At 41.7% G+C, this 26506-nt stretch overlaps 1 protein-coding gene and 1 long non-coding RNA gene across 19 annotated transcripts in view; one reads left to right on the top strand and one right to left on the bottom strand.

The window, feature by feature from the left end:
* Positions 1-1002: 1002 nt before the first annotated feature.
* LOC112673180 (uncharacterized) lies at positions 1003-6658 on the bottom strand. Its single transcript, XR_003144701.3, has 3 exons — positions 6331-6658; positions 5723-5847; positions 1003-4236 (listed from the first exon to the last, which is right to left on the bottom strand). It is a non-coding gene; the product is annotated as an uncharacterized LOC112673180 (long non-coding RNA).
* A 68-nt stretch (positions 6659-6726) lies between these two features.
* The window catches only part of FAM161A (FAM161 centrosomal protein A), a 66913-nt gene continuing 47133 nt past the window's right edge, over positions 6727-26506 (top strand). For 4 of the 18 annotated variants that reach the window (XR_007413813.1, XR_007413814.1, XR_007413816.1 and 1 more), the window contains exons 1-6: positions 6730-7003; positions 12524-12637; positions 18795-19030; positions 21130-22296; positions 22656-22823; positions 24470-24569. Coding sequence is in view for 9 of the 18 variants with exons in the window: in XM_049115914.1 (XP_048971871.1) it covers positions 6818-7003; positions 12524-12637; positions 18795-19030; positions 21130-22296; positions 22656-22823; positions 24470-24569 (1971 nt within the window). In the remaining 9 variants the exon portion in view is untranslated. Of the gene's footprint in view, positions 7004-7509; positions 7634-12523; positions 12638-18794; positions 19031-21129; positions 22297-22655; positions 22824-24469; positions 24570-24701; positions 24921-26506 lie in introns of all 18 variants that reach the window. The other 14 variants (XR_007413818.1, XR_007413820.1, XR_007413819.1 and 11 more) reach the window with 12 other exon arrangements.

Here is a 26506-nt window from a genome sequence, read left to right as displayed (position 1 = left end):
GAGATTTGTTTTAAACATGTATGGATGTCAATTTTTTTGGTATTTTTTTTTTTAAGATTTTACTTATTCATGAGAGACACGAGAGAGAGAGGCACAGACACAGGCAGAGGGAGAAGCAGGCTCCATGCAGGGAGTCTGATGTGGGACTGGATCCCTGGTCTCCAGGATCACACCCTGGGCTGAAGGTGGCGCTAAACTGCTGAGCCACCCGGGCTGCCCAATTTTTTGGTATTTATTTGAGATTATTTTATGACTTTTCTGCTTATATTAGTCTTTTCAAAGAATTAATTTTGGCTCTGTTGATTTTCTCTATTGCACATTTGTCTTACATTTCTTTAGTTTTACATGCTTATTATTTCTACTTTCTTTTGAATTTTTTTTTCTTTTTTTTTTTTAATTCATGAGAGACAGAGAGGTACAGAGACACAGGCAGAGGGAGAAGCAGGCTCCATGCAGGGAGCCCCATGCGGGATTTGATCCTGGAACTCCCAGATTATGCCCTGACCCAAAGGCAGATGCTCAAACACTGAGCCACCCAGGCATCCCTTATTTCTACTTTCTTTGGGTATTTCCATACTTCTACTTTTTTTTCTTCTTAAGTTGGATTATATTAGTTCACTAATTTTGAGCCTTTTTTTTTTTTGAGCCTTTCTTTTCTAACATAAGCATTTAAGATTAGTTCCTAGAACACTGCTTTAGCAACATCCTACACAAAACACTTTTTTTTTTTTTAAAGATTTTATTTATTTATTCATGAGAGACAGAGAGAGAAAGAGGCAGAGACACAGGCAGAGGGAGAAGCAGGCTCCATGCAGCCTGATGTGGGATTTGATCCCGGGACTCCAGGATCATGCCCTGGGCCGAAGGCAGGCGCCAAACCACTGAGCCATCCAGGGATCCCCCCACAAAACACTTTTTTGAAGTTTATTACTTTTATAATTTTTAAGTGTACAATTCAGTGTTTTTAGCATATTCACAGCTATCACCACTAATTCCAGAACATTTTTTTAAAAGATTTTATTTATTTATTCATGAGAGACAGAGAGAGAAAGAGAGGAAGAGACATAGGCGTAGGGTGAAGCAGGCTCCATGCAGGAAGCCCGATGTGGGACTCGATCCCGGGACTCCAGGATCACACCCTGGGCCGAAGGCACATGCTAAACCGCTGAGCCACCCAGGGATCCCCCAGAACATTTTCATCACCCCAAACAAAAGCCCCATTCCCTCTAGTAGTCACTCCCTATTTCCCCTCTCCCCAGTCCCGGGAAACCACTAACCTTTCTGTCTCTGTGGACTTGCCTATCCTGGACATTTCATAGAAGTGGAATCAGACTGTGTGTGGCCATTTCTTTCACTCAGCATAAGGTTTTCATGGTTCATCAACCTTGTAGTATGTATCAGAAGTTCATCCCCTGTTTTTAGTGTAAATTCATGACCCTCTGCCCCTGTATTAATACCTTGGAACTTCAATTTAGCATTTATTACAACAAATGTTATAGTCTAAAGTTAAAACACATTTTTGCAATTTCAATATCAAATTGCATACAGAACAAATAAACTTTACATAATAACAAGACATTTCCATCCATGACTGGGACATGCGAGCCTTCATATTGATCTCAGCCCCCCACAGGTGCTTTTTAAGTCATGAAGGTTATCCTCAGCTTCATTAGTCTCTGGCTCAGCCCTGGTTCTTCTTGTGCTGATATGGCTATAGGAACAGCAACTGTGGCAGGAGTTAAAAACAGCTGTAGCAGCCTCTTCCTTCTTATGTTTCTTTTTTGGGGGGCCTGTTCTTTCTTTTCTTTTCTTTTCTTTTTTTTTTCTTTTCTTTCTTTTCTTTCTTTCTCTTTCTTTCTTTCTTCTCTTTCTTCATCTTTCTCTTTCTATGTCCTTCTTTGGGATTCCTTGCAGTAATGGGTTTGGTGGCAGGCTTTCAGTCTTTTTGATCAGTGACATGTTTATAGTGACATGTTTATAGTGACATCTGTTTATAGAGGGTGACTGAGACTGGACAGGGGATGGAGGTGCTTGGGGGTTTTAGCTACTGGCTCAGGAGACTCTGAGGTCTGTGGAGCTGGAGGCCACTGGGAGATCAAATGCTCTTTTTAGGTAGATAGGCTCAGGGAAGACTCTTTTCCATGCTTTGATAGCAATGCAGGTGAAGTCTGTTGCCGACTTCTTTGGGGGGTGAAGAATGAAAGACCCTTTGGGTGGAGATGGTGATGCCCTTGTTTAGGAGGTGGAGAAGAAACACACATCTCATCTGTTTTGGAGGAGACCGTCTTGAGAATATTGAGCACTGATGTGGGGTAGGAGAAGGGGGCTCTTCCCTCAGTAGCATCATGGAAGACCTTGGAAGACCAGCGTCTTGAAGAGGAGTGAGGAGGAAAACGGCATCCTCTACTGGTGATGAGGAGGGAATCCACCTACCACAAGGGAATCCTCTTCCTGGCCCTTTGGCTTTCGTGGTGAGAAAGAGGCCTGAGAATCCACACCATTTTTCAAATGGGACCCCTTGAGTCGCTCATCATCATCTAAAAGGAGGATCCAGAGTCAGATGAAGACTGCTGGTTTTGTCATCTGGTTTGGTGTCTCTGCTGCACAGAATCTGTGGCAACCATTTTGCCACCTTTATGTTCTCTTTATGAACTCTTTTCCAGGTTTTGGGGCTGGCGAGAGGGGCTCTTTTCTCATTACCTTTATATTGTGTCCCTTTACCTGAAGGTCTCCTTAGAGATACAGAAACATGAGCTTGTCGGTACAGCTTGGCTGCTGGGAGGTTGGGAAATGAATTTTTGGTGTTGTTGCTGGAGATATTGGTGCCTTCTCCTCAGAGGGCATGTGAAGGACATAACCTACAAGTTTTTTTGAGGGAGCCAGATGTTTTTTGTGATTGGCAACCAGACAAAGCAGACAATGAGCTATTTCTAGACAAGGATGCTGATGAGTACTTTTTTCTGTCTCTCTTCTAAGCCTTGATGGAGTTCAAGGAGATAGCGACCTCCCTAGGGATGGCTTGCTGCTAGGTGAGCCAACCAGGTCAAGCATGAGAAGAATAGTGTCTTGGTCAAATCTCTTTTTCTTCCCCCCCCCCCCCCCCCCCGGAAAGGTTCGTAGGCTCTGGTACAGATTCAGGTTGGGGAATTTTCAGTATGTCACTGAAGTGGTGACTTGTACTGAAGGTTCTTTTTAGTTTTCTTGAAGATTCTGGGAATGCTGGTTTTTCTTTTTCTGGGGCTGGGGAAGGACTCTGGCTCATGGTTCTGATGGGGAAATTGAACATAATTGTGCTTTCTCTCTCTCCTCACTGGGCAGGATTATCTTCTAGGGAAAAGAGAGACGAATTGGAGTCTTCTTGGGCTTCAGGAAGACTCTCTCCTTTCTCTCTCTCTGCTGCTTTTTCTTTCTTTCTGCTCTTTATCTTTGTTTTCACCTTGCTTTTTCATAAATGCCAATGTTTCTTTTCATTCTGCCTCTGCTTTATTTCTCCTTCGGGTCTGGGAAAGCAGAATGTATTCCAGTGATGTCGCATAGGAGGAGCCAAAGTTCTCCCATAAACTAACTTTCCAGCACTTTTTTTTCCATTCAAAAACCCAGTCAGGTTGATTCTCATAATACTGGAGTCTGGAGTCTCCAAATATACCCAAAAGAGTTGGGTCAGAGGCACAATGGGACGCTTACTCTGCTGTAACCTAATAAGGTGATGGTACTACATACTTAAATTCAAGGAGTAACTTCTATTTTGGTTCAGTCCTTCACTTCCAATTGGTTGTAAACTCAGTCACAACATCCTCTTCAAACCCAAGAATTTCTGTTACTTGTTTTGTTATCCAAGGCTTTGTAACCTCCAGATTTGCTTTGCTCATATCTGCCAATTTTTCTAGGCATTCTGTACATTTCAGCTATTTCAGTAGCTTCTGTTTGTTGCTGAAGCAATGATCTTATTTTGCAGTTGTTCTATAGAAGAATCCCAGGGTCATGTTGTTCTAACATCACTTCTTTACTCCAAGTGCCAGAGCTCTTTTTTTCACCTGGCTGAGGCTTTCTCAGAGTTACATTGCAGTTTCAACCTCCTCCAACACAATTATTCTACTTTCCCTCTCTTTTCTAAGGTGTTAGACTATATCTTGGTCTGGAGACTTCCTACTCCTCCTTTTATCTTTCACAGGAATTTCCCCCAGTAAATCTCTTGCACTTCCAACTCCTTGGTGTCTGCTTCTTGAAAGACTTAAACTGACAGAAAAAAGAAAAAAGAAGAGAAAAAAGGAAACAACCCAAGTAACCATCAACAGGTATATGGATAAACTTTAAAAAGTAAAAAAGTGGGGTGCCTGGCTGGCTCAGTTGGTAGAGTGTGCAACTCTTTATCTTGGGCTGTGGGTTCAAGCCCCACAGTGGGGGGTAGAGATTAAAAATAAAAATCTTTAAGAAAAAAGTGAAAAAAGACAATGTTAATACTGCAGATTAAATTTGAGTATCCCTTGTCTGTAACTCTTACATTAGAAAGAGCACACACACATACAAAAAAATTAAAAACGAAGAAAATTCTTCCAGTATTGGAAAGCTATTATCTTTCAGCAAAGAATACTATTCAGCACTTTAAACTGAACAGGCTGCTCATATACACAACATGGATGAATTAAAAACAAAAACCAAAAGAAACTAGTATTCTGAGCAAAAAACCTGAAAGCAAAAGGAGTACATACTACATGATTCCATTTATGTGAAGTTCTAGAACAGTCAAAGGGATGGAATGGGGGATAAGCTGGGAAGGGGCACAAGAGATCTTTCTGGAATAATGGAAATGTCCTGTATCTTTCTTTGCTATTTCAAATTTTTACTTAAATTCTAGTTAACACATAGTGTAATACTGGTTTCAGGAATAGAATTTAGTGATTCATCAGTTACATATAACACCCAGTGCTCATCATAACAAGGGCCCTCCTTAATCCCCATCACCTATTTAGTCCATCCTCCACCCATCTCCTTCCATCAACCCTCAGTTTGTTCTCTATAGTTAAGAGTCTCTTACGGTTTGCTTCCCTCTGTCTCTCTTTTTTTCTTTCCCATATGTTTATCTGTTTTGTTTCTTAAATTCCACAAATGAGGGAAATCATATGGTATTTGTCTTTCTCTGCAAATGTTCTATATCTTAGTACTAGTATGATCTCATGAGTGTATGTATTTGTCAAAATTCAACTATGCATTTAAGATGTTTAATTCACTGTGTATGTTACCTCTCGATACAAAAGTACAGAAACCATTCTTCTTATGATGACGTAAGATTTGTCATTTTGCTCTTATAAATCTGTCCATTTCTGCCCTATATACTTTGCAGCTATATCATTAGATATCTGCAAATTTAGAATATTGTTGGCAAATAAAAACTTTTCTGCTCTTCTACATACACACATGACCGGTCCTCCATACTTATCCCTCTATTCTGTTCTAATCTTCCATGTGCAGTGCTTCAGCATGTAGGTCTGTCTTGCTGTTTTGGGGTCAGGCCCCAAGAGGGGCACGTGTGGCCACAGAACCATCTGCATGTGAATGACTAGAAGTCCCTATATTTATGGCATCCATATACCTCATAAGCTTCTAGCTCTAGCTTCTGCTCAGAATCCAACCAGTACCCGTTCCAGTATGCAAAGCAAGTCTCAGCCAAAACAAAGAACAGCCTGAAGGAGGTGGGGAAATGGGGGATTTTGCAGATACTCACACTCCAGCTCCATATGCAAGAAACGCTTGGTAAGAAGAGTTCAGAGGTGCCTGGCTGGCTCAGTCAGTAGAGAGTGTGACTCTTGATCTCAGAGTCCTGGTTCAAGCTCCATGATGGATGTAAAGCTTGATTAGAAAAGAAAAAATGATTTAAAAAAAGAAAATGAGCTCAGACCTCAGAGATAAGTTCTAGGCAGCACATGCACATGCAGCACATGCTGCAGCTTAGGGCTCCTGGGCACGACGAGGCTGAAGGATAGGGAGGAGAGGGTGATGGCAGCCTCAGCCTGAGGCAGCAGGGACTTAGGTAGCAGGTGGCTGAGGCTGCACCGCAGTCCCATGGGACAGGGGGAAGCCGCCTCTTGAAACGCCCAAATCTTGAGTGGGGAGCTGCTGATGGGGTGGGGTGGAGGTGGGATGTGTCTGCGGCTACTGTTCCAAGTTGGTGGACCCTTGCCCCTTGCAGCAAAGGCCCGCTTCGTGCACCTGCAATTTCAATCACTGGTGGGTGGGCCAGGCTCCACCTAACTCTGGGCTTTGATTGGTCAAACCAAGAAAAAAAAGGAAGAAAAAAGACCGGTAGCTCTCAGGTCAATCAGCAGAACGTACCTCTGCTCCCCCTTCTCGGGCTCCGGCGGAGCCGTGTCAGGTAACAGGTGCGAACCACGCGGCTGCTCTGAGGTCGCCGCGCGACAGCATCGCCTGCTTTCCGCCGCCGCCTTCACTACCGTGTTAGTTCAGTGAATGAAAACGCGCTATTGTTTTTTCCTACAAAGCGAGTCGTTTCGCCGGTACGAGGCGAGCAGTGCGCACCTGGGCGGCGAGGCGGAGGCTGGCGCAGAGGCGCCCCTTCCCGCCCGCCAACCCTCTAAGCCGGCGAAGGCTCAGCCTCGCGCCGCGCCTCCCGGAAGCGCCCGCCCCGGGTTTCCCGCCGCCGGAAGGGGAGTCCGGGGGCCTTTTGGCCCCTCGCGGCCCCTGTAGCGTCCCTGGTTACGGCGCCCTTGGTAACCGCCCGCCCCAGCCGGGAGCCGCCGGGTGGCGGGAGTCCGCGCCCGCTCCCCGGCCCCGGGCGAGCGCGGGCCTCGGCGGCGCGGCCATGGCAGCCTCGCAGCGAGCGGCGACCCCGGCGGCCGCCCGCCTCCAGTCCCCGGGAGATTCCAGCCCCGGAGCGCAGGCCGCCCAGTCCCAACGCGAAGACCCCTCGGAGGCTGCGACGGCGGCGGCCGCGGCCTTGAGGGACGAGGAAGACGGAGAGGAGGCGGCGCCGCGGGCGCAGGCGCGGGTAATGCAGGGGCGGCCGCGGGCCGCGGCGGGGTGTGCGCCGGGTGCTGGCTGGCGGGCGGTTCGGGTCCCGCTGGGTGAGCGGCGGCCTCGCGGCCGGGAGGCGCGACGCCCTGCCCAACCCCCTCCCCCAGTGGGCCCGGTCCGCACCTTCTCTGCACCCCCACGGTAGGTACTCAGAACCGGGGCGCTGGATTGGAAGATCTTTTAATTTTCCACAAAGAGATCGTTGCAAAAAAAGATTTCTTGGAGAGCCTCCATTTCTAGAGAGCATCAAGTATAGAGCTTTACTTCTCTTGCTCCAGCATCTGTCGCACTTGCAAAAGCAGTTACTGCTTTTTCTTTTCAACTTGCGGAGAACTGATGTACCCCATAGTGCATGACTCATAAAACTCAGGCGAATCAGCTGTGCTGTCAGGTGTGTTTTGTTGTCCCTTTAAAGTCTTGGTTATTGGTGCATTTTTTAAAAATTTTATTATTTTTTTTTTAATTGGTGCATCTTCACAGTGTACAGGAGAGGCGGTGTTTAAACCCATTCAAGAGTTCAGGGGGGCACATCATACACAGATGAACGTTAAGCATCCAGAGAAACAAATGACTGAGGTTCCAGTTTCCTAAACGACTCTTCAGGGTGAGAAAGCCCCTTGACAGATCAATGTTCAGTGTCAAATGTGTTGTGAGCACCTGCCCATCAGGTAGAGGGCTGAGTTTGCCATCTACTCTGTTCCCTTAAAAGATGGGACCATTGAATTTTAGCTAGCCATGTGCAGATATAAACCTTACCCCCAGTTAAAGATTCTTAATACCGTTTGTCCAGAGCATCTCAGATACAAACCATTATGGTCTATGGCTAAAAAAATCACTGGTATTTTGGAATTCTAACCTAAACACTAAAATTCTATCCTAAACACTAAAAGTGTTTACGGAGAAAATCTGTAGCAACACCTTCAATGGTCAGTATTTCACCAGCGGACAAACTACCCGAGGTCATCCAGAGTAAGGTACATTGAGACCCTGAACATGAACCAAGGTCAGAGTCCTGGGAACAGTTTCATTCATAATAAAGCTTCCCCACAAAACAAATCTCAGAACCAACAAAGGAGGCAAAGTGATAGAGGAAAAAGATTTGAGTGAAGGAAGAGGATTGGGAATCCTGGACAGGATCCATTCTCTGCCATTTGTGAGGTGATACTAAGATGTAACTTTCTTCAATCTCAGTTTCCTTGTATGTAAAAGAACTCTAATAAATGTGTCTCTTACTGGGATATTAGGAGAACCAAAGGAGAAAATGTGTGCATTATCTACAGAACACTTTGTATAAATTCATAATAATAATAATAACTGCCAATGAGACTGTCATTTGAACAACTGCCCCAAAGATTAAATTCTCCTTTGGCTTACTGTGCTGGAGGAGTCAGTCATTTCTGTAGTAGCAGGTATACTTCCAGACTGCCCTGCTAAACTGCAAATCTGTATCAGAAATTTAGTGCCTTAGGAGAGATCGATTCATCCAACAAGCTAGTTTCAAAGGGACAGATTACTACCAAACAGAAAAGGGAGCTAAGTCTTATGAGTTTAATACACTTGGAGGATCCAAAAGCAAATCTGGATAAGCTGCCACAGTAGACCTGATAGCCAGAGGGCACCGGTTGGAGAAGGAACCCCGAAAAGGCAGGAAAGGGTGCAGGAGCCAAGCTTGTCTTCACAATTCATCTTGAGTCTCTACCTTGGTTTTTTTAAAGATTAATTTGTTTCAACTTTATCATCTACAAAATGTAGTAAACTCATGGATACTATAAGTACCACACAAGACTGATAAGAGCGGAGCTTGGGTGGCAAGTTTGGTTAAGTGTCTGGTTCTTCATCTCAGGATTGTGAGTTCAAGCCATGCATTGGGCTCCATGCCTAGCCTTTAAAAAAAAAAAAAAAAAAAAAAGACTGGTTAGAGAACCACTAGGCTCCTTTCACTCCTTTGGTTTGCCAAAGTGAACCCCATCCCCCTCCCACACACACCTTGAAGGATCCTGAGCCCATATTGAGCTCTGAGGTATGTTCCTTGAATCTAGCCTCCATTGGAGATAGCATTTCATAGGCCTTGCTATGTGGTTGATGATGGCATGCGTAAAGCAATATTCTTGAATTCACAGTTAAAGTCTCACTGACTTTCCTAATGGGGTAACAAATATCAAAGAGTTATTAAGCGCTAGTCACTGAATATTCATTTGTGAGTGAAGCAGACAGATCCCATCGTCACAAAGCTTCCAGTCTGGTGGGGAAGTTAGACATACAAAATGAATAGTCAAATGATTATAAGATGAGAAATGCTGGGAAAGAAATGAATAGGCTTCTGTGATTAAAAAAAGAAGTAGTCAGGAACCTACTTAAATGAGTAAACAATTAAGTCAATACCTGGTAGATAAGAAAAAGCAGCCATTTGAAGACTAGGGGTAGAAAAAACATTCCAGGCTGAGGGAACAGCAGAGGCAGCGGCCCTAAGATAGGAAGAGAAAGAGTTTTGTGTGATTAAGGATCTGAAAAGAAAAGAGATGAGAGAGAAGGGCAGGGAAGGAGACTGGTGGGAGAGATGAGCTGGGCCGGATTATTCAGGGCCTTTTAGACCAAGATAAGGAGTTTAGAGTTTATGGTCAGTACAGGTACTGCAGAAGGTCCTTGAAGACTTTAAAAGATCTGACATTTTTCTATTTACATTTTTAAAAGACAACGGATGGCTCTGTGGGGAATGATTAGAGAGGCTTTGACAAAGCAAAAGTAAGGAAATTAGTTAGGAGCTGTTGTGGTTTCAGAGGCAGGCGGCGGTGGTTTGGTTCTAGTCTAGGAGAAGTGGCAAGAAGTGGACAGATTTCTTTAGAATGCATAGGACTTACTGTTAGATTGGATGTGAAGGCCAAGGAAGAGGAAGAAATCAAGAATGTTCATTTCCATTTTCTGGCTTAACCAGTTGCATGAAAAGTAATGCCATTTACTGAATTGGGGATAACTTAGGGAAGAATGGGTTTACAGACTGGGTGGGAATTAGGGTTTCCATTTTTTGTTGTTTGTTTGAAGATTTATTTATTTATTTATTTTAGAGAGAGAGTATGAACAGGAGGGGCAGAGGGAGAGGGAGAAAGAATCTCTAGCAGGCTCCTCCCTGAGCATGGAGCCAAAGCAGAGCTTGATCTCACGACCTTGAAGTCACCACCTTGAGGTCAGGACCTGAACTGAAATGAGTTAGATGCTTAGCTGACTATGCCACCCAGGTGCCCCAGGGTTTCAGTATTTTTGTTTGTTTGTTTGTTTGTTTTTGTTTTTGGGTTTCAGTTTTGAACATGGTAAATTTGAGATGCCTATAAAACTACCAATTGGAAATATGTAGGAAGGGGTAGGGTCTATGAAACCATAGTCCTGTGTGATCTAGACTATAGACTTCTTTCTAGGAATTTTCAGCAATTTTTTAAAAAAGATTTTATTTATTTATTCATGACAGAGAGAGAGAGGCAGAGACACAGGCAGAGGAAGAAGCAGGCTCCATGCAGGGAGCCTGACGTGGGACTCAATCCCGGGTCTCCAGGATCACACTCCAGGCTGAAGGCGGCTCTAAACTGCTGGGCCACCGTGGCTGCCCAATTTTCAGCATTTTTAAGACAACGGGAATGAATGAAGTCACTTAGGGAGAGGATGTGGAGAAAGAAGCGAAGGGGCCTTAGTATAGAATTCTGAAGAACCTAGCATTTAAGGGGTGTCTGGCTGGCTCCATAGGTGGAGCACAGGACTCTTGATCTCAGGATCCTGAGTTCAGGCCCTACCTTGGGCATGAAGCCCACCTAAAAAATACACACACACACACACACACACACATATATATATATTTTTTAGGTGGGCTTCATGCCATGTATATATATACACATATATACACATGTATACATATGCCAGGTGCCTGGGTGACTCAGTTGGTAGAGATAAAGAAATAGAGAGTTTGACTCGGTTTCCTCTCAGGTCATGATCTCAGAGTCAGGAGATCCTGAGATCTACCTCTCCCCTGTCCCTCCAGCCCTACACTCAGCCGGGAGTCTGGTTGAGATTCTCTCCCTCTCCCTCTGCCCCTCCCATGTTCCCCTGACTAAAATAAATCTTTAAAAAATTAAAAACCTAGTGTTTAATAGTCAAGTAGAGAAAAAGGGAGCAAAAGAAATTAAGGACCAGCTACAGTGGTAGAAGGGTTACCAGAAAGTGGGCAAGTTTCCCATTCACTGGCTTTAGTGATGAGGAAAGGGATAAATGGTGCTAAGAGAGGGATATTTCATCTTTGAAACAGAAGGGAAGGAGAAAAGGAGCACAAAAGTGGGCAGTTTTGTAGATGGGAAGATAGTGAACTTCCCTCTGAAGATTTCTGTTTTCTTAAAGAAATAGAAGAGTTAGGGATGCCTGGGTGGCTCAGTGGTTGAACATCTGCCTTTTCGGCTCAGGGCGTGATCCCGGAGTCCTGGGATTGAGTCCCATATCGGGCTCCTTGCATGAGGTCTGCTTCTCCCTCTGCCTGTGTCTCTGCCTCTCTCTGTCTCTCTCATGAATAAATAAATAAAATATTAAAAAAAAATAGAAGAGTTATAGGCAGTTGGGGGATGAGTGTGGGAGCAGGTAAATGAGCAAAGGAAAGGTAAGAAGTATTGCTGGGGGAATGTGAGAGCCACCTTCCAGAAGGAATAAGGGAGGTGCTAGGCAGACCAAGTATCCATTGAAAATTGTTCAGTTTTTTGGGGGATGTGGCAAGTTCCTTTTTTCTTTTTTTTCCCCTAAGATTTATTGATTTATTTGAGAGAGAGAGTGAAGGGAGAGGCAGAGGGAGGGAGAGAATCTGAATCTGAAGCCAGCTCTGCGCTGAGCTAGGAATCTGGCACAGGACTCGAATCCATGACCCTGAGGTCATGACCAGAGCCAAAATCAAGACAGATGCTCAATCGGGGATCCCTGGGTGGCTCAGTGGTTTGGCGCCTGCCTTTGGCCCAGGGCGCGATCCTGGAGACCCGGGATCGAATCCCACGTCGGGCTCCCGGTGCATGGAGCCTGCTTCTCCCTCTGTCTGTGTCTCTGCCTTTCTCTCTCTCTCTCTCTCTCTCTCTCTCTCTTTCTCTATGTCTATCATAAATAAATAAATAAATCTTAAAAAAAAAAAAAAAAAAAGACAGATGCTCAATCAACTGAGCCACCCAGGCACCCCAGAAATTGTGCAATTTTAAATTTAGTATTAATATTCACAAACATTCTTTTTATTTATTTTTAAGTTAAATTAAATTAATCTATTTTCAAGTAGGCTCCACACCCAGTGTGGAGCCCAACACAGGTCTTGAACTTAACCTTGAGATCAAGACCAGAGCTGAGACCAAGAGCTGGATGCCTAACCACCCCTCTTTTTATGTTTATAAGTTACATTTTAATTGTGAAAATAATATAAATATATTCTCTTTTTAAATTTTCTTTCTTTCTTTTTTAAGATTTATTTATTTATTTTTATTTATGATAGACACAGAGAGAAAGAAAGAGGCAGAGACACAGGAGGAGGGAGAAGCAGGCTCCATGCCAGAAGCCCGACGTGGGACTCGATCCCAGGACTCCAGGATCGCGCCCTGGGCCAAAGGTAGGCTCCAAACCGCTGAGCCACCCAGGGATCCCCTTTAAATTTTCAAATGTTACAAGGGCACCTGGCTGGCTCAGTCATTGGGGCATGTGACTCTTGATCTCGGGGTTGTGAGTTCGAGCCTCATGTTGGGTGTAGAGAGTACTTAAAAATAAAATCTTAAAAACCTTCAAATGCTGGGATCCCTGGGTGGCACAGCAGTTTGGCGCCTGCCTTTGGCCCAGGGCGCGATCCTAGAGACCCGGGATCGAATCCCATGTCGGGCTCCCAGTGCATGGAGCCTGTTTCTCCCTCTGCCTGTGTCTCTGCCTCTCTCTCTCTCTCTCTCTGTTTGTGACTATCATAAATAAAAAAAACAAAAGCAAAAACAAAAACCTTCAAATGCTACAAATAAGGCATAGGACCTTTTAGACCTCTCCCTGCAAAAAAAATCTGATACCCCGCCTCTACCCCCCCATACACCATTGGTAGCCACTGTTTTGAAAATGATATATAGTCTTCTGGACTTTTTCCTGTTTCCTGTGTACATAATATGTTAATATATGGTCACATTAAAAATGTGTGTGTGTGTATATATATATATACACACACACATACACATATTCTGCAGCTTGCATCTTCTCTTAACATTTATTGGGGGTTTACCCATGTTAGTATATGTAAATCTACCTTTTTCATTAGAAATCCTTTCAATGCAAAAAAAATTTTAAATAAAAATTCTAGAACTTCAGATGATACTAGATACACTATAACACAAATAATTATGAGTGCTGGTTACTAATGAATCAACATGTACCAGAGGGAGTCATTATCTAAATGGGTCAAGCCAGTCTAGGGAAGATTATCCTCTAATCTGGTGGCTGCATATACAACATTCCATAGAGAGCTGAACGATTAAAGGGAAAGAGTACTGTGTTAAGTTCTTAGGATATAATGTCTTTGACCTAGGTTATTTGATTTACTAAATATTTTCCTTTGTGAGGATACAATTAAAGATGGCATTAGAATTGGAAGCTGCTTATAAACCATTCACCTGTTTCAGATAAAACACTGTGAGATCAGTTTATCTGAAAAATTTAAAGTATTAAGCTGAAATGGAATGGATACTTTGCAAAAGTCAGTGCCTAAGTTAGAAGCTACTCATCCTTCTATAACTTTTTCAAACACTTTTTCCAGGTCCAAATAAATTTTAGCCTTTTTGTGAAAATGATTGTTATAAGGCCTCCTTTTAAGGGATGTTCTAAGAGAATGAATGAAGAATGCATGTGTGCTTTTGCCAAAAACAGTTCTCGGAATGTCCTCCTGGTTTTAATTGTAGTTTTTGGAAAATAAGCCCTTAATACCTAAACATAGCTCTTTAGGGCAGCCAGTTTTTCTTCAAATGATTCAGTCCTTTTTGAGGGAATACCTGTCTTCTTCCCTCTATGGAAACTTAGTATTTTTTTTTTAAGCTTATATTCATTCATCCGACAAATATTTCTTGAGTATCTGCCATTGGTAGGGGCAGGCACATAAGACACAAATAAAGTCATGTAGGATGTCAGTTGGGGTGAGTACTTATGAAAAAAATAAAACAGAGGGGCACCTGGGTGGCTCAGTCAGGAGTGTCTGCCTTCGGCTCAGGTCATGATCTCAGGGTCCTGAGATCAAGCCCCACATTGGGCTCCCTGCTCAGCGAGGAGTCCGCTTCTCCCTCTCCTTCTGCCACCCCCCCCCATGTGTGTGCACATTCTCTCTCTCTTAAATAAATAAAATCTTTTAAAAAATAAAGAACTGACTTTAAAAGGAAAAAAGACCAGAAAAGGGAGGCTGACAATGCGTGGGGAGGGACGTTGTAATTTCAAATACAGTAGACAGTGAAGTCTTTGTTGAGAAGATGGCATTTCATTAAGACCTGAAGGAGTGAGCAAGTGGGCCATGCCGATATCTAGAAGAACAGCATCTCAGGGAGGGGGAACGGCAAGTGAGGTCCTGAGGTGATTTTGCTAATGCTGTAAGCATTGGAAAAACTGCAAACTGGAATCAACTACTGCTACTAGGATGAACTACTGCTGCTGCCCAGGGGAAGAACCGGTGTCGGGGAGGCTCAAGCAGATGGAGAACTAACAGAAAGGAATACAGTCCCTTCCTCCTCCAGCCTTGCAGTTTCCCTCTAATCTTACTTTTGGCGAATATAGTGGGGAGCAGCTGGCAAAGCAGAAACCCTCTTTGGAGTCCCATCCCCAGCATCACAGAACAGGGTATAGAAGGGAGGTGTGGGAGCCACAAGACAATAACATACACCTGGCACCTACCTTATGTGTCATAAAATTAATGTTCAGAAGGTAAATGCCCATGTCACATGGCTAAGGAGTGCAGAACCTAGGCTCGAATGAGAATTCGGACCCCACGCCTGTAATCCTTCTCCCAAGGCAGGACAGCGCTCCAAACTGAAAAGGTATTTAACTTCCATCCGAGTGCTTCTTATTGAAGGGTTATAAGGGAACTGAAACCAGGTGACCAGCCAGTGGTTGGGAGCCAGTAGTTAGATGAGAAATGGCAACTGCTCCTCAAAATTGCTCTATGCCTTTTACTCTGCTCTTAGCCTTCAACTTTGTGCACCTTGCTCCCCACTCTACTGTCCGCCCTTGCTGCTTTTACTCATGTCATTTAAATACATCTGGAAGTTTGTCCGGAGTACCCTTTGCCTTTTTCCCCTACACTCTCTTTGACCCTCCAGATTCTTCCATTCTTTGACTCATCTCGGACATTACCTCCTCCAGGCAGCCTTCCTTTATCTTCCAAACTCAAACCAAGCTAAAGCTCCTTTGGTTTGAATACTCTTATCACTTGGTCTTTGTATCTGATGTGACCACTTTCTCTTTCATATCAGTCCTCCTCTCCCTGCTTATTAAATGTTGGTGTTTGCCAGCATTTCCATCCTCAGGTTCTCGTCTCTCATTGTTCCCCTCTCCCTGGGCAACCCTATCCACATCCAAAGCTGCACCTGTCACTTCTGTGTGCCCTGGTACCTGCCATATCTCCCTCTCCAGCCCAGCCTTATTAGCAGCTCTCCAGATATATTTACCTCCCAGAGTTCTGACCACCTGGCTGCCTGACTAATCCCTGAAACTTAGTGTGTCTAAGACAGAGATTAGTTTCCTTTCCCTAAAACACTCTTTTCTGCTGTATCCCCTGTATCGATGAATGGCAGCACCACCATCTACCTAGACAGACAGCACTCCAGACAGAAATCTTTTTACTTTCTTGCCCACAGCCAGACCATTGTCAAGTTGATACTTCAGCCTCCTCAATCTCTCAAGGCAGCCTCCTTTCTTTTGTCCCTGGTGCTGCCCCCTTCATTTTGCCCTTAATATCTCTAACTCGGGCCTTTGCTGTAGCCCATTAACTACTGTCAACCTTGCCTTCCTTCACTCCCTCCTACTCGCTACAAGAAGACTCCTTCTGAGCATTAATATGTCAGTCCTCTGGTCACATTCTTCAAGGCTCCTATTGGCTATGGCCTGGCCACCTGGGCTTTTGGTGGCTCCTGACTTCTCTTTTTCACCTTGTTTCCCACCCTCATCTGGGCTCCTTATACCCTGCTCCCCACTGCCACTCAGACTACCTCCCTCTGAGCACATAATGCCTGTTCATTCCACTTGTGGCTTAAAAACCCCCCTGCCCTTGGGAGGAGTGTGGTGTGCCTTTGGAGCACAACGGATTTGAAATTGAGTACCAGCTCTGCTACTTACTAGCTGTGCAACTGCAGGTGGGTCACCTGCCTCCTTTGAGCCTCAGTTTGCTTGAGATCATACTACCTGCAAGTTGCATTGTCAGGAGGTGACATCATGATGAATGTTCTAACACTCTGCCTCACATGTCTCTGTTTTTCCCTGCTCCCTTGATTTGGCACACTCTGTCCTCACCCATCCTTATGCCTTCAGTCTGGCTCACCTCTACAAATTCTACCTTTTTTTTCCCTCCCTAGTCAGAGTTAGGCATTCTTTCTATGAGTTTTCATGGTGTCTTATATCGTGACATATATGGTCACTCGTCTGTCTCCCTCTTCAGAACAGCTGGGAGCAGTTTGTGGACAGGAGTCAGGAGTTCCGTCTCATTTAAAGCCTGCTGCTGAGTTATGTACCTGTTCTAAACTAGCTGGAAGCTTCTGGAAGGTGGAATTTTTATCTGATCTGTATCAGGAGCCAGCTGAATGCTGGGCATCTCTGAATATTTAATGAATGAAGAAGTTAACAAAGCTCTCATCTAAGAACTAAGCTCCACGACTAAAAAAGTAATGATGAGGAGCACATACAGAAACAGCAGAAGACATCAGAAACTTCTCTGACTTGAGTTGTAGGACATACATAAATTTCCTTTGAGACATAAATTTGTTGGTAATAAATTTTCTCATACCAGTTCTTTTGAGAAAAACTTGTTTTCTCCTTCTTCTTCTTCTTCTTCTTCTTCTTTTTTTGTTTTTAGATTTTATGTATTTATTTTAGAGAGAGAAAGCAAGAGCACAAGCAGGGGAGAGGGAGAAGCAGGCTGGGCAGGGATACAGGCCTTGATGTGGGACTCGATCCCAGGACCCTGGGATCATGACCTAACCTGAAGGCAGACACCAACTGAGACACCCCATTTCACTTTTTTTAAGTTACCCCAAGTGGTACAACACTGGCTTCTTATACACTGTTTTTAGTCCATTAAAAAAAAAAAAAAAAAATACCTATAACTATTTGTATACAATTGATGTTCTGAATTTTCCTGTTGGGAGAAAGGTACTCAATTTTATTTCCTAGAGTCTTATCAGATTGTTATATATCTATAATTTTCTATGGCAAATATGCTTTCTTCATTTTAAGTCTTTCAGGCACTAAGTTAAATTTAAAACCATGGTCAGCAGCCTTTTATGCATACCATCATAAATAACTTCAACTGTTTCTCAACTGAGAAAATATTAAAAATTCTTATTTATGGAGAAAATGCAATTTTACCACGTTAGCTGCTTCAATTAAAGAACTTTGAGGGACGCCTGGGTAGCTCAGTGGTGGGGCGCCTCCCTTCAGCCCAAGGTTTTGATCCTGGAGTCCCGGGATCGAGTCCTGCATCGGGCTTCCTGTGGGGAGTCTGCTTCTCCCCCTGCCTGTGTCTCTGCCTCTCTCTCTCTCTCTGTCTCTCATGAATAAATAAATAAAATCTTAAAAAAAAAAAAAAAAAACACTGTGAAAGGAATGGGGGAGGAAGATAGACCCTTCTAGGGATGACCTATATGTAGCATAGCTGCACTCCACTCTGTGGTTATTATACTGTACCACTCTTGTTCTCGTCACTCCCAAAGTCTGTCACCCATGGGAGCTGTTGCTCTTATTGCCCCAGAAGTGGCTGTTCTGATGGTCCCTCCTACCCCCTTTCACACCCTCCTATTCCCTCCTGAGGTATCTCCTTGGTGAACCAATGAGAAATTTGTTCCCTCCCTTCTCCTGTCCCCATTCTCCCATTTCCCTGACTTCTTTTTCTCCCTGTCTTCTCTCCAAGGGCACGCCCTTGGGGCCCACGCTGCAGAAGGCCTGCTAGGGCTGGATATTGCGCTGTGTTTGGTTGGTTTGCAGCAGAAAGAATGTTTTTCTTCATCTCAGTTAAAACTTATAACTCAGAGAGAGGCTCTTTATAAAGGGTGGTTTGGTTCTATCCTGTTACGGGTTAGTATATGATCTGGGAATTTAACCATTCTTTATAAAATTAGTTAAATAGCATTTATTTCCTGATGTCTCTCTCTCTCATTCTTTTTTTTTTTTTTTTTTTTTAGTATTAATTTATTTTAGCAAAAGGGGGAGGGGCAGAGGGAGAGAGAATTGCAAGCATGCTCCCTGCTGAGCAGAGCGCCTGACTTAGGCTGATCCCATGACCCCAGGATCATAACTGAAATGGAAATCAAGAGTTGGATTCAACTGACTGAGCCACCCAGGTGCCCCATCACTCATTCCTAATAAAATATCATTAAGGGAAAATGTACATAGTCCACAAGTAACTTATAATCCATTATATGTAGGTACCCACAAGTAACATAATCTAATTAAGCATACACTTTAAGAAGCAGCATTGGGAATTGGTGTCAGTTTAATTTGTCTTCAGTTCTAAACACCATTTAACAGATTTTTTTTCCTCCTACCAGGCTGATTTTAACACCAACATTTCTGAGGTAGATGAACAAACACAAATAAGCGATGAGGACTTTGTGGACTTTTCTGATATTTGCCACTCTAATGAAGAGTATTTTAGGAAACTAGAAGAGCTGAAAGCTGCCCACTTGGAAACTATGGCAAAGTTAGAGAAAATGTACCAGAATAAATTAAATTTAAAAGTTCAGCCAGTGATCATCAGAGAAGAAGCTTCTAGTGTCTCTTCCAGGTAAGTTTGTACATAACATTATTTGTGAGCTGTAAAATAAAATGTATACTTAAATATGCAGAACAGAAGTATTTCAGAATGTTTTCTCTCAACTATCCTTTTGTACTTTTAATGATATACGGAGGTTGGATTTTATTTAAAATGTGTAATGGGGGCAGCCCGGGTGGCTCAGTGGTTTAGCACTGCCTTTGGCCCAGGGCATGATCCTGGAGACCCGGGATCTAGTCCCACGTCGGACTCCCTGCATGGAGCCTGCTTCTCCCTCTGTCTCTGTCTCTGCCTGTCTCTCTCTTTCTATCTATCTCTGTGTCTCTCATGAATAAATAAATAAAATCTTAAAAAAAAATGTGTAATGGCTTATCCACCAATGGCTTCTTGTTTTTAGGATCATTTGGTGGTCATTTAGTCTTTTTTCTCTGACCTGCCACTCATAGAACTGTAGGTATCTGTCAAAATATTTAGTCTGGGCCATTTTAATTTATTTTTATTTTTATTTTTTAAAGATTTTATTTTTAAGTAATCTCTACACCCAACATGGAGCTTGAACTTACAGCCTGGAGTTCAGGAGTTGCATGTTCTAATAATGACTGAGCCAGCCAGGCTGGGCCGTTTTTAAGTGAAAATATTAAAATTTAATTTTAAAAGTCCTTTACATTATGTGGATTAACATGAACTCACGGGTACCTCGGTGGTACCTGGGTTAGTTAAGCATCTGACTCTTGATTTCAACGCAGCTCTTGATCTCAGAATTGTGAGTTCAAGCCCCATGTTGGGCGCCATGCTAAGTTTAAGAAACAAAACAAAAAAACATGAACTCATTAAAAATATAAAGTATAGATACAGCTCTCTCTCGAGAGCACCCACCATTGTATCTCAAGGTGTACTTTTTGCCTTATTTTATTTTTAAGTGATTTTTTTAAAGATTTTATATAATTATTCATGACAGACATAGAGAAAGAGAGGCAGAGACATAGGCAGAGAGAGAAGCAGGCTCTATGCAGGGAGCCCGATGTGGGACTCGATCTCAGGACTCCAGGAGCACGCCCTGAGCCAAAGGCAGACGCTCAACTGCTGAGCTACCCAGGTGTCCCTACTTTTTGCTTTAATAAACTTTCCTGCTTCTCTTACTCAAAAAAGTAAATAAATAAGTCATACATACACACACACATACATATATATACAAATATACATACACACACAGTTCAGGACTAAGACATAAATCTTATTCAGGTTTTCAAAATAGTCTGTAATTTCTAGACCTATTTCTGCTATGAACTCTCTTATTTTGAAACTGGAGGCAAGTCCCTTAATTCATCCAGTTCATCAGTGCTAATTGTCCATCTCCAGTTGTTGCCTGGGCACAGAGGAGTCACAAATCAACATGACCTTAAGGAGCTCAAAGACTAGCTGAGAACCAAAAATTGCAATACAGCATGATGTAACAGAGTTATGGAGACAGAAGAAGCAGCAATTGATCATGTCATGGTGTTGGTAGAGGGACACAGGCAGGAATTTTCTATAGAACTGTCATATCCAAGTTCAGTATTAAAGGAGGAGTAGCTGTACAGATGCAGGAAGCAAGGAGTGGGCTTCTAGGCAACAGAAACCACATGTGCAGAGGCATGGTAGTATGAGAGATCATGGTATATGTGAGGAGCTTCATGTGATTGGATATGACTTAAGATTAGTAACTGGAGGGCGAAAGAGGCGAGAGGTGAAACAGGAAAGGTGGCCAGAGGCTAGTCTTGAAGGGGCTTTATGATCTAGACTTGACTCTGTTACAATGGCAAATCATAGAAGAGTTTCAAGAAGGGGAATGACATGACTAGATGTATGTTTTAAGATGGTGACTCTGAGAAATATGTGGAGGATTTAATAGACATTAGCCACAAGGAGCCACTGCTGTCTCAGTTCCCCTGTAAAATGAGGGAGTTAAATTAGAGGATCTCTTACCTCTATTCTAAATAAAAGTTGTAATTATAAGCTTTATGTATCCAGCTCCTGCCTTCTGACTGATAATACCTTGATCTTATAGTTCTTAATTTTTATATTTGGTCACATGCAACTGAGAGTGTAACTTAATTATTATTCTTATTTAGGTCTGAATCAGAAAAGAACTCTTATCACCCTATCTCATTAATGACATCTTCAGAGCCTGATTTAGGGCCGTCTTCCTCCTTGATTATGTCTTCCTCTGAAGATGAGTTGCCCAACTTAGAAAAAGAGTATCCTGAGAAAAAGAGGGTAGTGATGAGCTACGCAAAAGAGCTCATCAACAACATGTGGACAAACTTTTCTGTTGAAGATTATATTCGGTGTGAAGATGCTTACTTCCCAGCCGTTGAAAAAACAAAGAAGAAACCAAGAGAATGGGTGCCAAAGATTACGGTTCCTGAGCCTTTTCAGATGATGATTAGGGAACAGAGGAAGAAAGAAGAGAACATGAAATCAAAATCAGATATTGAAATGGTACACCAACTGCTCAAAAAACAAGAAGAAGAATCAGAGTGTAAGAAAAAATTCCGAGCCACTCCAGTTCCTGCATTTGTCTTTTTCCCCCTGTATCATGACCTAGTCAAGCAAAATGAAGACCGCAGAAAGCGTTTGAAGGAAAAGAACAAAGAAGCTCTTCTGGCCTCACAAAAGCCATTTAAGTTCATTGCAAGAGAGGAACAGAAGCAAGCAATCCGGGAAAAGAAGCTGAGAGACTTGTTTAAGTCTAAAAAGAAAACAAATCGATTTAAGGCCAGACCTGTGCCTCGATCTACTTATGGCTCAGCTACCAAAGAGAAGTTAAAAGAAGAGGAGCTCTATAGAGACATTATGACACAGCTGAAAGCCCAAGAGCTCTTGCAGAATCCATCCCCTTTACCTTCTAGGTCAGGTCACAAAAGTTGTGCTCCAAGGAAGCTCAAGCGTCCTGAGCAGCCTGAAAGACTGAAGTGTACACACAAGTTTAGATGCCAGATTGCTGATTTTGAAAAGCTTCCTGAGGGATACCAGAAACACCTCTCAGAACAGAAGTGTTCAAAACTCCCAACCTCCCATAAACCACCCAATCTTCACGCAGCCTCCACTGCATCCACTAAAAGAGAGAAAATTTTGGCAGACATTGCAGCAGATGAGGAACATTCAAAAGAAACACGGTCTTTTCTGTCTCCAAGAAACAAGTCACCAGGAAGAAGTGCAAGTGCAAAGCCTGTGCCTTGTAACTGCCCCCCTCCAATGCCCACAGTGTCTTCCAGAGGGAGAGAACAAGCCACAAGGTAAACGACTAGAATATAGCACTAGCTGACCCATGGTTGCTAAAACAGTGTTTGTAGCCATATTGATTTTATGTCAGTCAATTTGAAAATATGAAGAAATTATATTTGGCAACATATTTTTGGTAGATAATATAGAGCATTTTGCCAGAGGATGTACTTCTAAGAAATGAGTATATTTTCCATTTCCAATCTTTGGGATAGAAAAGGTTAGTCAGCCTGTTGATTTCCAATTTCACAAGTCAAAGCCTTCTCAAAAGGTTGCCTTTAGTTTCAACGCTTGAATTTTCCTGTGTTAAATCTTTGCTGAACAACATTCTTACTGGCTTAAAGTGAATTAAGCCTTAGTTTGTTGCCCTCAGGAGATCACTTGAGGAAAAGAAAATGTTGGAAGAAGAGAGAAATCGGATCCTAACTAAGCAGAAGCAAAGAATGAAAGAATTGCAGAAACTCCTGACAATCCGGGCTAAAGCTTATGACTCCCATCAAAGTTTAGCTCAGATGTCTAAATCCAGAGTCAAATCTCTCAGGTATCCTAAAAGAATTTAGTAGTTTAGTTTCTGGATTCAAGTTGCTATCAATTACTTACACTCAATGTGCACACACACACACACACAACCACACACACTCAAACTCACTCACCTCACCTCATGGTGAGGACCCTAAAACCATGTTGCTGAGCAGAAATGTTTTATATCGTGGCCATAGTTAATAGTTGTAATCTTATGTCAGTATCTAACCTTTTTTTTACTCTATACTATTATTTTTAAGTAGACTCCATGCCCATTGTGGGGCCAAACGTGACATGATCTGAGACCAAGTGTCCTATGCTCTACTGATTGCGCCAGCCGGGCATCCCTTCCTTATGCTACTTTTGGTTGCACTGTAACGATATTGAGAAAAATCTTCTTTTTAAGTTTTGTATTTTAATTCCAGTATAGTTAACACTGAAAAATCTTGACTCCTACAGATAAAGCTCTCGTTTAATACCTTGCTGTGTAATCTCAGAATATTGTTCAATAAATAGGTCTGTTGAAGAGCTTTGTTCTAAGGTGCATGAAATTTGAGATCACAAATTAACACATTGATGTTAATTAACATCAGTTATGTGATATGTCAGTTAACACGTGTGTGTTTAGTGGTGTGTGTTGCAATTCTTGGAGTTTTGATATAATAAAATATAAATAAATAAAAATATTTGCAGAACCCCTTCACAGAACACTGGAATTCTGCAATACAAAGTTTGAAAACCAGTGTTCCAGAGGAACATTTTTATGTAAAAAATGTTCATGTTTAAGTAGGAAAATATCTCCCCCAAAGCTGGATAAGTAATATGATTTATTAATTTTTAATCTGATTTATAAGTACCCCCCAATCTATATATTGGTTTTTACTTATTATTGGTATTCCTTTTTAATATAGCAATTATATTTCTTTATAATGTATATTATGTTTATATTCCATGTAATGTATATCAGTGTAATTCAATAATACAGGGAACTTAATTTGATAAACTTGAGCAGAATTTTTTAGAAAAATACTATCCACCCCAAGAAAGTAAACTGGATTTTTCCTAATACCAATTTTGTGTATAAATTAATCATAAGTATCATTCTGTAGTACAATTCTTTTCTCTAATCCATGTAATCTTATTATCTTGGTAGAGTTAGTATGTTTTACATGTTATTTTATATAGAATATCATATTTTATTCATTATAGGATTTTGCCCAAAGAGTAAGTACATTTACTGTGAACTTGGTATTTTGGTTCCTTTTTCTCTATATGTTCTATTCCCTTACTCCTCATTTTCCCCTGACCTGCTCTCATTTAATTAACTTTGCCACCCACCTATAGAAGATCTTGTTTAGGGGAAAAAGAGAAAAGCAAGATCTTTTTTTCAGAAGAAATTCCTTAAGGAGAAGATATCTAATTTGGACTAAGTTTTCTTGGTTTTCTGCACTTAAAATTGAGTTAAGAGGGCCTTTATTCATCTCTTCAGGCCAGTGTAAAGCATTTTATTCTGCATTTCATAAAAATTTACCAGTCTAGGAAAGGTATTGTGGTAAATTGTAAGCCATGCTCATAATTTAATTTCTGATTTGTCATCTAAGCTAAATGTTATATGTGCAAATTATTATTTCTTTTTAAAATTCCCTTCCTTTTATTTGATTTTAGAAAGAGTGAAAAGGAAAGGATGAGAGAATACCAACAAGAACTAGAAGAAAGAGAAGAAAAATTAAAAAACAGGCCGCTACTGTTTGAAAGAGTTGCTCAGGTTGTGTTTGTTGGAATTTAAGAGCTACAATCAGCTTTTTTTTTTTTTAATACATCTCTAACGCCTAACTTACAGTCCATTTTTCTTATATGTTATATATATATATTTTTAATTTTTATTTATTTATGATAGTCACACACACAGAGAGAGAGAGAGGCAGAGACATAGGCAGAGGGAGAAGCAGGCTCCATGCACCGGGAGCCCGACGTGGGATTCGATCCCGGGTCTCCAGGATCCCTCCCTGGGCCAAAGGCAGGCGCCAAACCACTGCACCACCCAGGGATCCCTATATGTTATATAATTTATTGAGACATATTATTGTTTCTGTGACAGCTTCATCAAATCAGTCAAGTAAGTTTTTGCTTAAATCTGAGCATCAAATCTTGTTGAGGAGGCATGTTAGCTTGATAAAGAACACGCTGCTACTGCAGTCATATTCAAAATAATAATTTCACAACCTATTCTTCATGGCTGATCTTTTTTTTTTTTTTTTTAGTACCAATTTAGCCATATATTAAGGCGAATCTTCATGATACTACTTGGAAGTCTTTGAAGAATTAAAAAATGAAACAAAATGCTAATTGGAATCAGATCTATTTCTGCCAGGTTTTGTTTTGTTTTTTCAGATTCATTGAGATATATGACTTAGAGCACTGTGTAAATTTAAGATGTACAGCATGTGACTTGACATAGATGTATGGTGAAACAGTAACTACTGTAAATTTAGTTAATAATCCTCACCTCATATAGTTAACCAAACTTTTAGGATTTACTCTCTTAGCAGTTTTCAAATATGCCATACAGTGGTGTTAACTACAGTCATCATGTTGTACGTTGCATTCCCAGTACTTATTTTTCTTATACTTAGAGGTTTATAGCTTTGACCATCTTCCTCCAATTCCCCTGGTAACCACAAATCTGATCTATTTTTCTATGACTTTGTTTTGTTTTTGTTTTTAGATTCTACATGTAAGTGAGATCATAAAGTATTTGTCTTCCTCTGTCTGACTTACTTCACTAAGCATAAAGGCCTCAAAGCCTTTAAGAGCTACAATCTTGTTGCATATTGTTGCATATGGCAGGATTTCCTTTTTTATGGCTGAATAGTATTCTGTTGCACATATACACCATTTTCTTTACCCATTCATCTTTTGATGGACACTTAAGTTGTTTCCATGCCTTGGCCATTGTAAATAATGCTGCAATGAATGTGGGGGTGCAGATAGCACTTCAACATAGTGATTATTTTTCCTTTAGATAAATACACAGAAGGTGGATGTTGCTGTATTGTATTATATTTCTGTTTTTAATTTTTTGAGGAACCTCCATACTGTTTTCCAGGGTGGCTGTACTAATTTACATTCCTACCAACAGTGCACAAGGACTCCCTTTTCTCCATATCCTCACCAGCATTTGTTATCTCTTGTCTTTTTGATATTAGCCATTCTAGCAAGTGTGAGGTGATACCTCATTGTGGTTTTGATTTGCATATCCCTGATGATTAGTGATGTTGAGCACCTTTTCATGTACCTGTTGGCCATTTGAATATTTTCTTTGGAAAAATATCTGTTCAGATCCTTTAAATTGGATTATTTTTTTGCTAGGACTTTTATGAGTTCTTTATATATTTTGCATACTAACCCCTTATCAGACATATCATTTGCAAATATTTTCTCCATCTAGTAGGTTCCCTTTTCATTTTGTTGATCAGTTTTTTTAAGTGAGTCTATAATTTTCATTCTTATCTACAATTACCAAAAGGACTTTCTTTTCATTGGAAAAATAATTTGGTCCTATGGACAGTGAGTTCTGATTTTACTATATATTTTTTTAATTTTACTATATTTATACTCAGTTTTACAGTCTCCCCCTAAGAGATATCTGTCCATTTCACATCTCACATCATCTTCTCCTTTGTACTCACAAAGGAGGTGTTC

The sequence above is a fragment of the Canis lupus genome, chromosome 10, assembly GCF_003254725.2.
Source record: "Canis lupus dingo isolate Sandy chromosome 10, ASM325472v2, whole genome shotgun sequence".
In the NCBI taxonomy this organism is placed as follows: domain Eukaryota; kingdom Metazoa; phylum Chordata; class Mammalia; order Carnivora; family Canidae; genus Canis; species Canis lupus.
This window is presented reverse-complemented; position numbering and strand designations above follow the sequence as displayed.